The sequence below is a fragment of the Electrona antarctica genome, assembly GCF_951216825.1.
Source record: "Electrona antarctica genome assembly, chromosome: 6".
NCBI lineage: Eukaryota > Metazoa > Chordata > Actinopteri > Myctophiformes > Myctophidae > Electrona > Electrona antarctica.
In genome coordinates, this window is record NC_136811.1 from 37,081,123 (window position 1) to 37,094,678 (window position 13,556).

At 42.2% G+C, this 13,556-nt stretch overlaps 1 protein-coding gene across 1 annotated transcript in view; it reads left to right on the top strand.

Annotated features, from left to right (window-relative positions):
• The first annotated feature begins 7,118 nt into the window (after nt 1–7,118).
• Nucleotides 7,119–13,556, top strand: part of slc9a1a (solute carrier family 9 member A1a) — a 60,588-nt gene continuing 54,150 nt past the window's right edge. Inside the window, exon 1 of the mRNA XM_079502783.1 lies at nt 7,119–8,311. Within this exon, the coding sequence (XP_079358909.1) occupies nt 8,005–8,311 (307 nt within the window). The 5' untranslated portion in view covers nt 7,119–8,004. The remainder of the gene's footprint in view (nt 8,312–13,556) is intronic.

Here is a 13,556-nt window from a genome sequence, read left to right on the forward strand (position 1 = left end):
TTGCCACAACCAACAGAGCTGAGAAAGAGAGATGTAAGGCATTGCATTTACAGTATGTGTATATATAATGCTGGATGTGACTGCTCCCACATGTTTAACAAAGATGAACCTGGGCTGAACTTAATCAGCTTTGCAAACTACAAATTGGACCCTAGGGCTAACTAGTATGGTGTACTGTGTTGCATAAAAGAACTAGCAAGGCATGTGACAGCGATAATGTAATTTTCATAAATGGATTGATATCAAACAGCCCTCTTGTCAGCAATATATCCACTGCACCTTAATCAAATAATATGTCTGCTTTTTATGAGTTTCAATCAGTGGGAGAGAGAGAGAGAGAGAGAGAGAGAGAGAGAGAGAGAGAGAGAGATCCTATGACAGTGGGTGGACTGCTGGCCAGCTGGGACCCATGCCAGTGTGATTGTGTGTGGTCTGTGTGTGCACGTGTACGCATGCACACACAGACTATAGCATGCAGCAGGGGACAGGGTTATTAAGATTGGACATAACTTATTAATGCACTCTGTCCTCTCTAGAGCAGCATACTGTCAACAACTTAATTCAATCCATTATGCCTTTGTTATGCCTTGGAAACATGGTGTCCTCATTGCTCTTTTCTGGTCCTTAAAGTAGCTGTTGGAGACCAAACTATAATCAGTCTATGTGTCTGCACCTTGCCACAGGTCTCTCATTCCTGTTTAACTGGTCTAGGCCTATTTGTTAAGTGCCATAGGCAATTACCGCTATTTGGGCTGAATTAGGTCCTCAACAACAGTATTTCCTGCTACTGTAATTTCAAACGACAGTCAAATGATTATTGTCTCCACCAGGCCGAAGGCATGGGGAGAGAGTATGTTTTGCACTCCGTCCGTGTGTGTGTGTGTCCGTCCTTCCGTCCGTCCGTTACCAGCTAATCTCCGGCACCGTTAACCCGGTCGATGCCAAACGTTGTACACACACTCCCTGGATGCCAACGATGAACCTCTGCCCCACATTTTCCAGAACGGCCTGTTATAGCGCCACCATGAGGCAGCTTTTCACATTTCTTACCTAAAACTGCACCGCTCTGCGTGAAACGTTGCATGCACACTCCCTAGAGGCCAAGGACAAACCTTTGACCTGCATTTTCCGCATCTGCCTTTTATAGCGCCACCAGGAGGCCGACTTTTGTAAAAAACATTTTTTGATATTACTCCTCCAGATTCTGTCCAAAAATCTCACAAATCGTTACACAGTATCTCTATGGTCATGTGCTCAAGTCGGATCTGTCCGATATTTCATATTCCATCCTAATTGGCTATAATTGGCTTTCACAGTTTGCCCCGTTTTGAACAAAAGCCTCAAATCATGAACGCAGCATGCAATTTACGTGAAATCTTTCACACATTTTCTTACTAGGCTGAGGAATATATCCCACCCTTTTCACATTGGCCTGTTATAGCGCCACCAACAGGTTGATTTTTGCAAAACACATTTTTGGAACAAAATGCCTCAAATCATCCAATTTCCATCAAAGGCGTATGAAGAAATGGCACCCTTTTCACATTGGCCTATTATAGCGCCACCAGGAGGCCACAACCTGACCTGCCCTGGTGGAGACCTGTGCCCCGAGGGGCACTTTTTCTAGTTAGAAATGTTATACTAATGGTTGTAGGCAATGTTTGCTTGAATGAGAGAAGTACTGTCTAGTCTAAGGGCCGATTCATACTCTTATTTTACCGCTGTAGTGACAAAATTATTTCGGCTCGTCAGAATTTTCAGTAGCACCGTACAGCCGACTTTAGGACGGTACCCGCCCCCCCGAACCTCAAATGACGTCACATTGTAGGCTCTACAGAGCCGAACTGACTTTTATTACTAGTATGAATCGCGCCTAAGAGGACGACAGTATTTCATATCCTCCTAAAGGTTGCAGTGCAGTGGAAAGTATACCTCAAGTAAGGTACTTGTATATTACTTAAATAATAAAAAAAAATCTACTACTTTACACTTCTACTTCAATATATTACCGGTATATTACTATACTACATTTATGTGATACCTTTAGTTACCTTGCAAATTGAGATAACAATCTAACTACTAATTCTAGAGATTGCGTCCACAATATCGTCCTCTGATTGGCTGAGCATCCCATAACGGGTGTTCCACATGAGCCAATATAAGTGGCAGGGAGAGAGAAGGGTAGAGAGATAGTACAGTACAGTACAGTACAGTACAGTACAGTACAGTACAGTACAGTACAGTACAGTAAAATGTACGTAATAAAGATATGTTTCAGTGTCGGGTGGATTAAAGTAACTAGACCTGTACGTGAAATCAGTACCACGGCATACGCATAAAACAACCCAAGTGACCACAATATACTACTTTTCAACTTACATATACATATCATATATACAACTTGTAATTATATACCTGTAATTAGGATAGTCGCTAGTAGTCCATTTATGGCCTACTTGTGTGCAACGCGCAATTATAATCTACCAATGCACCTCAAGCCTGAAACGGCTAGTCCGATGTATCACAGGAACAGGGACAATCAGGGGAGGATTATCCAACAGGCCTGTTGGGCCCAGGCCCAGGAGCCTCTGAGCTAGGGGGGCCCCTGAGCTTCAGCCTCCGCGTGGCCGCGTTGCTGTCACACAGAGGCTCAAGCTTAGGGGCCCCCAAAAAGTTATAACAGTTATTAACTTTTAACTTTTTGCCAGCAATGGGCTTATCATGGCAATAAAATACGCATGCATGTCGGTGTCCCATGCAGGGACCCTTTATCTCTAGATCCACCTATGGGGACAATAGTTGCAGAAGAAGGAGAAGAATATCTATCTCTGTCTGTACTTCTGTACGTCTGTCCGTGTGTAATCCACGTAACTCAGGAACTGTTCGACCCACCGACTTCAAATTTGACACACGCGTTCCACACCCTCACAGGGACTGCAGTGCCCGGTGTCGAGTCGGGCGGACCCACGGTTGTCCAGAACCGCCACAAAAGGCCTCTGCCCGGGCTCTGTACATGGCTCCTGCCCAGTGTCCATATGGAGCTGGACTGTTCTGACATCATTCTGACATCTGCATAGACTCCATATTTGGGCGTGCCTGAAAACTATCTCCATATAAACTCAATAAAAGGGACACAGACATAATATCAGGGTGGGGCATTAATTTCCAACTTGCATCGTTCCATGTAGGCCAGTGCCCAACGGGCACCGCTGTAGAGGCCCCAACCAAGTGGGGCATTCATTTCCAACTTGCATCGTTCCAAGTAGGCAAGTGCTCAACGGGCACCACTGTAGAGGCCCCACGGGCACCGCTCTACGACCCACGGTTGTCCAGAACCACCCCAAAGACAGGCTCTGGACAGGGCCCCTGCCTAGGGTCCATATGTGGAGCTGGCCTGGAGCTGGCCTGTTCTGACATCATTCTGACATCTGCATAGACTCCATATTTGGGCATGCCTGACAAATAACTCCATATATGGGCATAAAACTTGCATTGTTCCAAGTAGGCCAGTGCCCAACAGTGGAGCATGCATTTCCAACTTGCATCGTTCAAAGTAGGCCAGTGACCAACGGGCACCGCTGTAGAGGCTCCAACGCATCTGGGTGAGGTATGCATTTCCAACTTGCATCGTTCCAAGTAGGCCAGTGCCCAACGGGCACCGCTGTAGAGGCCCCATGGGCACCGCTCTAGTAAAAAATAATGAATGACTGATGTTTCGATCTTGCGATCTTCCTCAGAGTAAGGACTCTAGTATAGAGTGGTTATACGGTATGTCATTTTTACATGCAAGACATTTACTTGCCACAATAACATTATTTTTCTACATGCATGTGGTATTTCTACGTTACAAAAGATCTCAGTGGGCGGCTGTGGCTCAGGAGGTAGAGCAGGTCGTCCAATGATCCATGGGTCTGCGGTTCGGAACCCGGCTCCTCCTATCCACGTCGAAGTGTCCTTGGGCAAGACTCTGAACCCTACATTGTCTCCAATGAGTCAGTCGATGTGAGCTTGCCACCATTGGTGTGTGAATGTGGGATGTGAGTATGCTGGCATCGACTGTTCGCCGCTTCACCTCCCAATGTATGAATGAATGAACCTTTGTAAATCGCTATAAAAATGCCATTCATTATAAAAATGCCATTCATTACTTGTTACACCACTGCACTGCATAATGTGTTCCTAGTAAGCTATTGGATACAGGTTGAGTGCTGGGCACACAGTGCCTCAATGTTAAATTGGCTAATAAACAAAATGTAAAAGAATAATGAATAACTGTATGCTTTGGATAATGGTCAGAAATAAATGTATAAATTCACTATAAATAAAACATAAAAGAATAGATGGTGTCCACTCTTCTGGTTACTGTCACTTGAATTTTACCTGAATTGCAGGTTTGACACAATTTGCTAAGTCATAGCCATGGCTGACTGGCTGTAGTCTTGCGTTACCAGACTGTTGCCATTTTCAAATCCTTCCATCTGGCTACGCGAGACTACCATGGTTGCCACACACTCGAGGAAGAACATAAACTAGAAAAAGTGCCCTTCTGGGCACAGGTCTCCACCAGGAGGATAGGAGTGTGTGTGATGTTTGGCAAAATGTTTAGGAGTATATAAACATGTTTTTTTGTTTGTTTGTTTTTTGCAACAATTGTCTTCATTTTGTTGAGGAAATGCAGAGCCAGATCACTCATAGCATCTCTGAGGATAGAATTCTGGATGAGCAGGACATGTGCAGCATTTTGTACAAAACGGGCTACTCCTGAAAACTTTGGAAGGCAATCTTAGCTAATCAGTGTAGAATCTGAGAAATCCAACAGGCTCGTCTTGATCACATGACTACAGAGATCATGTGTACCGATTCGCGTGAGATTTGGATTAAATCTGTGCGACTAACATAAACAATGTGTTTTGCAGAAATCGGCCTCATGGTGGCGCTATAACCGGCAGATGTGGAGGGATGCAGGGAAAATGTTTTTCCATGGCCTCTAGGGAGTGCGCATACATAAGTTGTTGTTAAAAACAGGAAATGGCCTGTTATAGCGCCACCGTGAGGCTGATTTGGGAAATAAATAGTGGCATGTCGTCCTCGGCCTAGTGGAAATGTGCGTGTATAATTTTATGGAAATTGGACACTGTGTTTGTGATTTGTTGCATTTTGTTCGAAACGGACCAATCATGTGAGCTTTGGAAGCCAATCAGGATGGAAGATGGGAAATTGTACAGATCCGTGTTGATCACATGGCTATGGAGATAGTGTATACCGAATTGTGTGATGTATGGATACAATGTGTACGAGTTATCTACAGAAATGTGTTTTGCCTAAATCGGCCTCATGGTGGCGCTATAACAGGCCGTTGAGGAATATTTGGGGCAGAGGTTCGTCGTTGGCATCCAGGGAGTGTGTGTGCAAAGTTTGGCATGGATCGGGCCAACGGTGCCGGAGATTAGCTGATAACGGACGGACGGAAGGACGGAAGGACACACACACACACACACACACACGGAAGGAGTGCAAAACATACTCTCTCCCCATGCCTTTGGCCTGGTGGAGACAATTATAATCCATCCAAGAAACAGCACACCTTATCAATAGCAATTTTAGAATAGGGTTTCCAAAAAGTCACGCACACTGTCTTCACTTATATAACAATAGTATATTAGGCTACTGAAGGCTACTGAAGGTTATGTTTTGGTCTCACGACCTTCATTAGGTATCTCGAGAACGAAACGTTGTAACCTTCAGTAGCCTAATAAACTACTGATATATAAATGAAGACAGTGTGCGGGACCTCCTTTTTTCATTTTTTCGCACTGGTTGCCTGCTTCGATGCACCTGTCCCTGTAGGTGTGCAAAAGCACTATTTTCTACATTATCTTGGTTCTTAGGATCCATGGCTAATAAGCCTTTTATGATTCCTAAGGTTAATATGATAATCAAAGCAATATTTTAAATACTTTTTATTTGCACATGCATCCCATATATACTTTCCATAGTAACATAGGTGTTTTTAATTTTAGCCATGCAGGGATCATTTTAATGGTGGTGTGGTGTAAACTAAGTAACTAAGCAGGCTATATTTACTCATACTGTACTTAAAGCAGCACTAACGTAACTTTTTTTTAAACTAATACAATTTAATTTTGTCCAAACTTATACAATTGAGGTGGTTGTATTTTGTCTACCTGCTCTTCTATTGAGACATTTAGATTGTGTCAAAGGTCAAGTCTGCACCTATAGTCACAGGATCTGACACGGATTTGGATGGTCAAGATTCAATTTATCCCCCTATTTTCGAATAAACAGTTAATGATCAGTAACTAATTAGTATAAAATAGGGCTTAAGTGGGTAACTAATGATCATTCAGTAACTAATTATTTTTCAGTAACATGATATATATGATTCTGCAATGAGCTTTCTGCGTAATGCATTATTTTACTTAGTTATTATTATTTTTACTAGCTATACTTAAAATTTTGTCTGACTTAAGTTAAGTTTTTGACAGTAGGGTTTTTACTGGATATTTTTACCCTGTGGTATTGTTACTTTTACATTATGTTTAAAGAAAATTATCAGAGGTGACAGTACTTCATTAGACCCCTTGGTGTGGTTGTTATGTGCAATGATGTCTTCCCTTTGCATTTAGGGTTTCTTCCTGGAGGCTGAAACCTTGACAGTCAAACGTGCCGATGAAAATAACTGTGATATAGTGACATCATAATATCATCCCTAACCCCTCCCCCTTTGTCATACAACAGCTGTGGTCTGGGTGCGCTTCAGTTCAGGTGGATCACCACCCATCACCACCCACCAGCTAAACCAGGCATATGAACTGGTAGGCGTCATGCGTGTCAATGTCAACATAAAAACAACATTTTAACAAATACTGTACACTTTTTTGAAAAACTTCTTCCTCCTTATATGATAATAATTATACCTGATGATCATGTTTTAGGGAGGGGAAAAAAATCACAGCACTCCATCTTTAACGGGACCATAGTACCATAGACTCGACTGGTAGTGGGGGACAGAGTAGAGATGTTCATCACCTTCAGCCTCCTCTCCAATAGGTGTCACTATAGTGAGGCCACCCGCACCCCCTCCCAACCATCTCTCCTCCCCCATCCCTCTCCTCCTCCTCCCATCTAGATATCATCCGTGAAAGGGTGTGCGTTGTGAAGGTTGTGTGTGTATTTTGTATTTAGCTGATGTACACCACTGCATGCAGTGACACTGGTGGTGGTGTGTAAATAGCCTACGGCAAAACGGCACTGACTGCTGAGCAGGTCAGACTCAGCTAACATACATACAGACTAGTACGGTACTGTCTGACCAGTGACCAGAGGACGGGAAATGATGAAAATGCGGTATTCACGGACATGACAACTCAAAGTTGATTGAATGGGACACTTCTTAAAAATGCAACGCGACCGCTTCTTCCAATCTATCTCAAGGTCAACGTCGTGTGATGAGCCCCGTCTGGCAGGACTATCGCATCGTGGACGACTTTCTTTCCAGGGCAGTTGGGAGGGGAGAAGAGCCGAGGAGGAGATGCCGTTGTCCTTCTGCTCGTCAGCTTCCACAATGACACCTTTTCACGGACAAGGAGGACATTCACTGCATCAATGACAGTCAGTCGTCGACAAGATTCCCCGGACAACTTTCTTCCTCTCGTCACTTTTTGAGGAATTAAGTTTGAGGGCTTTTGTTTTACAGTGCTGGCGCTGAGCTCTGTTTGACAACAAGCACCGTGCTCGTATGACTCGTATGATTCGTTTCCTGCTTTCCCCCCAGACGGCCTTGTGCGATAAAGTAACGAAACGTTTACCTGTCTGCGGTGCCGAAGACAACCTCCCCCCAGACAATAAATGGATATTTGTTTTGGTTTCAGAAGACCCCGCGGGTTTAATCTAGTTAGTTATTAACTTCATAATACACACATAAGTTGCTGTCAACTTCCTTGGACGTGCTTGTTACAGAGCGCCCTTTTCCCGAACGTCACCATGCCTTCGAAGACAGTTTCGCGGAGTCCTGCGGGCGGTTTCATCCATACTTTACATGAAAGGGGGCTGCTGGTGCTGCTGGTGCTGCTGGTTCTGCAGGGCACAGTTCTGCCCCTCGGGGCTGCCAGCTCCCCGGACCACACCACCCACCAGAAGCCCCTCGACAGCCACGGGGAAGCGGGACGAGGACATGACAACATCACATATATTAAAAAGTCCTTCCCCGTCCTCGGAATCGATTACCACCACATACGTCTCCCATTCGAAATCTCGTTATGGGTACTGCTGGCCTCTTTAATGAAATTAGGTGAGTATTGAACCCTCGAGCTAATTGAATTGAACCCCGGCGTCACTGATGACCAGACATCAGGAAATGCTACTGTAGTCTTGTCTACAGTTTTAAGACCATAACAAACTCGGTACAGGCATGAGATGTAGTCTCCCTGTAGGCTGTATAGGTGCTGTCAGTGTCAACATGAACGATCAAACTCAATAGTATACAGTCTGTTGAATGGTGATGTAGTCTGTAGTGTAGTCAACATGAACTTACTCAGTACAATCTGTAGCTGTATTAGTACAGGCGATGTAGTCTCTCTCCTGTCAACATCTGATGGTTACCATGATCCATCCATCTTCAGTCAAGTTGCTCCTAAATGCACCACATGTTCCTAATCCTACATCAAACTAAAGGTGCTGGTTTATCAGGTTATCCTCTGAACTGCATTACATTAACATATTTTGTATAGCACAGCACAAGCACACTAACCCTATGTTATTGATACAAGATTCTGTCATTTACAGAGATGTATTACAATGCTCAGTTGAAAGAATGGATCACGTTGTGATATATTCTTGTGCTTTACTCAGCGATGACAACTTAAGCCAGACTAAGTTTAACTTAAGTTCATTTAGACTGTACTGTCATGCACCGTACAGGTTCCCCCACTCCTTTTTCCCTGTAGACTGGTTAAGTCATATGGTCTGTATGCTGTTTTGTAATGGGATCAATTTTAGTTGTGCTTACTCCTTGTAGTTTCGCATGACTAAGCACAATTGAGCACACACACTGCACAGCAGAATAGCAGAAGGTATGAGGACTAGTCTGTCTATTGAGTTTCACTGTTATAAGGCAAAGCATTCACACCATTGCAATAAATTGTGCAGTAAAGTGTTTGGAAATCTGAAACTGCACACATAGATGACAGCCACTCCACATTCAGTCACAGACACTTTTACTTCAACCAATCAGGAGTAAAATGAATCGTGAGCCATTTTACCAAAACGAGTAGTACTAAAATTGTTCATTCTGTGATACGGAATCACTTAAGTTTTGAATACATCCCCCAACCTTGACAGACACACACAGGTTTCTGTCCTCACCTGATCTAAATTTCTCTTATTTCTCTTACAACACTAAATTAACTTCTACAATATCCTGCTTTGCCTCCAGTCCCTCCCTGGCTGGCTCCCTATATTCTTTTTCGTCATCTTTCTTAATGCTTTCCTCTAGCGGCCTAATGCAACATGCTTTCTACGGTGCCCTGCAGTGTCCCCTGCTGTCTTTTATTTGGGTACCAGGCCAGCCGCCCTGCGACAGGAGCCTGACTGAGCTCCAGCCTGTACCCATGTTGGGGAGGATTTGGCTCCTTTCGCCCAGTGGGACGCTTAATGTATCTGGATGAGGGGGGTTCATATCACATGAAGGACGCAGTGTGAAAAAGAGAGGGATGAAAAAGAATGATGGGTGGCGATACAGAGTCTCAGAAGCTGAGTTGGATATCAATTAAATGTGAATGAACGATAATAAGGGAGGGAGTGTCCGGAGCAGCAGATTATGGTGACCTTCAGTTTCTGTCTGGGCTGCTGAAAAATAAATGTGCTGTTGGTAATTCACTGTCACTGCACTACACTTGCCCAGTATGTGATTTATCCTCTTGGACCTTACCTCACTAGCTCATAGGCACACTGGTGCCCATTTGTCTGTGTGCCGCCTGTATTCACTGCCTAGCCCTTCTCTCCAAGACCAATCTTCGGTAAACACAACTTGTGAATCAATATTCCCTAGCGGGAAAGCTCTTCAATCTATGAGTCCGTTGCCATGGGATACAATTACACTCACAGTATCTTAATGGAGTGTTTTCCTATATATTAGCAGTTCCCTAATTGTAGCTTCTCTAATTTTGATACAGATCATTGGTACACAGAAATTACATTTCCTCTTCACCCGTAATCTTTCTATTCGGCCAACTTGTCCTGTGATCTCCTGGGCTGCACCAGACGCCAACACAGATAAAACAATTATCAAAGGATCTAGGTTAACAAGCTATTACCCAAATGATCCCATTCTGCATTTATTGTACTATGTGAATAATTAAGCTAGTAGGCATCACAGATGCCACACTACACTACAAGACTACACTGTTTCCAGGCACAATTGTTGCCAAGGAAGGATGATTGTGGTGGGTGAGAATGCCAGTGATAGTTTATAGCCCTATCAAACATTCAGCAGGGGTCAAATTCAAGATTGGCCTTGAGACTGCTATCAGCATTAAACCTGATAATGTATTGCAGTGGTATGTGGGTTGCAAGGTGGGGCACATGAGTTTATGTTTCCTTGGTTATAGGTGGCTATAAAACGTTTGTGTTTTGTCAAGTATCACATTGACAAAGCTTAAATGAGAAAATAAACTTAAGAGTGCAAGTTAAGGGCACCAGCCATGACACTCCAAATCATGTTTTTATGTTGTTGTTCACACACATTAGACTATATGCAGTTACAGTACTGAGTGTTAATTTAACACTTGAGCTTGTAGAAATGTGTGTGTAAGGGTTAATCTTTACAGTCTCATAGTTAAATTGACACTGGAATTTGCAGTGTAATTTGCAGGCTATGGTTATCAGTGGTCAATATTTGTCATTGTGGACATGGCAGGCATTAATGGTTCAGGTAGGAGACCCAAACCTGAGTAGGATTTTCTTTTAAACAGAAGTGGAAACAGAACAGAAGTGGAAAGAGTCATTGTTTTCTCCCATTTATCTTCCACTCCAGTGACAGTTATATAATATATTGTACACAATGGAATACTGACGCAATGATTTGTATGGTGTGTCCTATAAGTCCATGTGGGCTGGGCGCCTTGGGTGCATGACACAAAAATAAAGAATCTATCTATCTATAAGGAGTGTATTCATGCACTGCCACATGGTTTCATGTACAATGGAAGTCTAAGGACCACAAACATCAAAGCCATAGAAAATGTGTATTTATCATGGAAAGGCGTTCACACACACCACATCCTGAGCAAACGTACAAAACGCTTAATTAGACTAACAAATTATCACAGTGGAAGAACGTTTCCACCCTACTAGAGATTTAAAAATGGGGTGCAATGGCTTTTTACTTTTAGGTCATTTTATTTTGAAGTTTGATATATGATCATACCTGACGAAGACCCACAGAGGTCGAAACGTTGTAACAAACAAATAAATAAATCTTCCTGGGAGCTGCAACTCAGTGTGCGGACATCCCTTCCTTTTTCAAGATTTATCAAAAACACCTGTCCTTGGTTCTGGTGACTGATATTGTCCTTCTAATATGTAAGGTGCCCGTGTTTTTTGGAATACTTTTTTCATTTATTTTTAATACGTTTTTTGGATTTTGTCCTTCTAATAATGAGGTGCCCGTGTTTTTACGATTTTTTTCATTTATTTTTAATATGTTTTTTTGGGGGGGAAATTTTTATGGATCCTTATTCTTTAATTTTTCCAAAAAAAAAGAAATATCAGTCACTAGAGTAGAAACAAGGACGGGTGTTTTCGATGCATCTAATAACATGGTTAAAATGGGTTTGTATAGGAAGTAAAAATGGATATCAAGTAGGGATGGGAAATTGGGAATTATCGATTAAGTCATTAATTGATAATTTATACGTTTTGATAGCCTTATTGATCAATTAACCGGTTAGTTGATAAGAGCAGTTTATTTTTATCTGAGAATCTTAATTTCCCTCAATGTCTAACATAAAAATCTACACTTTGCTGATATACAGAAAGAATACAAAAGGCAAATTATATTCCTTAATGAAATATGTATTTGACCATTTGCGATACAGGGCCAGGCAATGGCATCTTTGTATGAGGAATAAAATTAAATAAAGTGCTTTGTCTGTCTGTCACATCACATGCAAAAGCAGAGATGTTTCTGTGGCTACCAAGGCGGTGGGGACTTTTTTTTACAGGCCCACATGTGCGTTCCTCGGCCACGTGCACGCGCAGATAGCACAGAAAACCACCCAATGATAGAACAGCAGAATTTTCACTTAATTATTAACTGTTACGTTTCATTGATTCATTTCTTAACGTCGATTAACAATTGACTACTACATCCCTAATTTCAAGTATCTAAATATTGAATCAAGCAACTTAAAAACTCTCTGGGGTGTTGTTCACATAAGTAAAGCCTACGTAGAAGATAAAATTACCAAAAGTATTTTTGAAGGACAAAGTGAATATATACCTTATCTTAAGACTGCATAGGTCAAATAAAAAATGCAACATGTCTTCGTTTTGTCATCTAGTTCTAGCAGTCCCAACGTTTCAATCATTGAATAGGAATGTGAGGATAATGAGAATTGCTTTTCTGAAAGCTGATGACCGTGTCCTGTTCGGCTGTTCCTGTACTTTTCTGCAAGCCCTGATGTTTTACATCTTTAATTTATGTTTAATGGCATGTTCATTGTTTAGTATTTTGTTTTATTAGTGGTGCTGTTTTAAGCCTAGTCAGAGTGAGACTGTAGCCTGCTGAATTAAAAGAACAGCAAATAATGTGTTTCGTAGTTACTAGTCAGAATTACAGTCACAGAAACACAGTTGATGGTTACAACGCCCTTATCATTGTGAAAGGGTCTACTACCCAATATCCGTATGACGTGAGCCTACCCGTGTGAGTCTTGCAATCTTGCAACATTGGTAGTGTTTGGTTTCCTAGCAAGTAGTTCACTTAACCCTAGAACACTAAACCTGGGAGATTTTCACCCGGACAATTATGTTTTTGTGATTTTCATAATGTTGATGGTGATGTCTGAGGGTCCTTGGGTACCTTCATGATGCTCAATGACATCATAAAAGGTTTGTTTCCCTGCCCACATCCCTTTTTTTCTACAGGCATAGAATATTTCAAATTTCATGTTGAAATATTAAAGAAGAGTACCTAAAATTGCCATGTATTGCTGTACTTTAATATATTTTGATGAGAAATATATTTTTATGGAATATATTACAACCCAGGTTTAGGGATCGTTTGACAAAAGTTGGATTTAGTGTTCTCGGGTTGCACACATCTGACTTTATCTACTTTAAACATGCATGAGATGGGCTGAGATTGATGATGACCAGGCAGGGAAAGTAGCTAGAGGCATAAAACTAATAAGAACAGGAAAGTATGTTTATATGTATTTATTAGATCCCCATTAGCTACTGTACTGTAGCAGCAGCTACTGGAGTCTCCTCCTGCATAATCAACAACAGAAATTACATAAACATACAGTCCCACA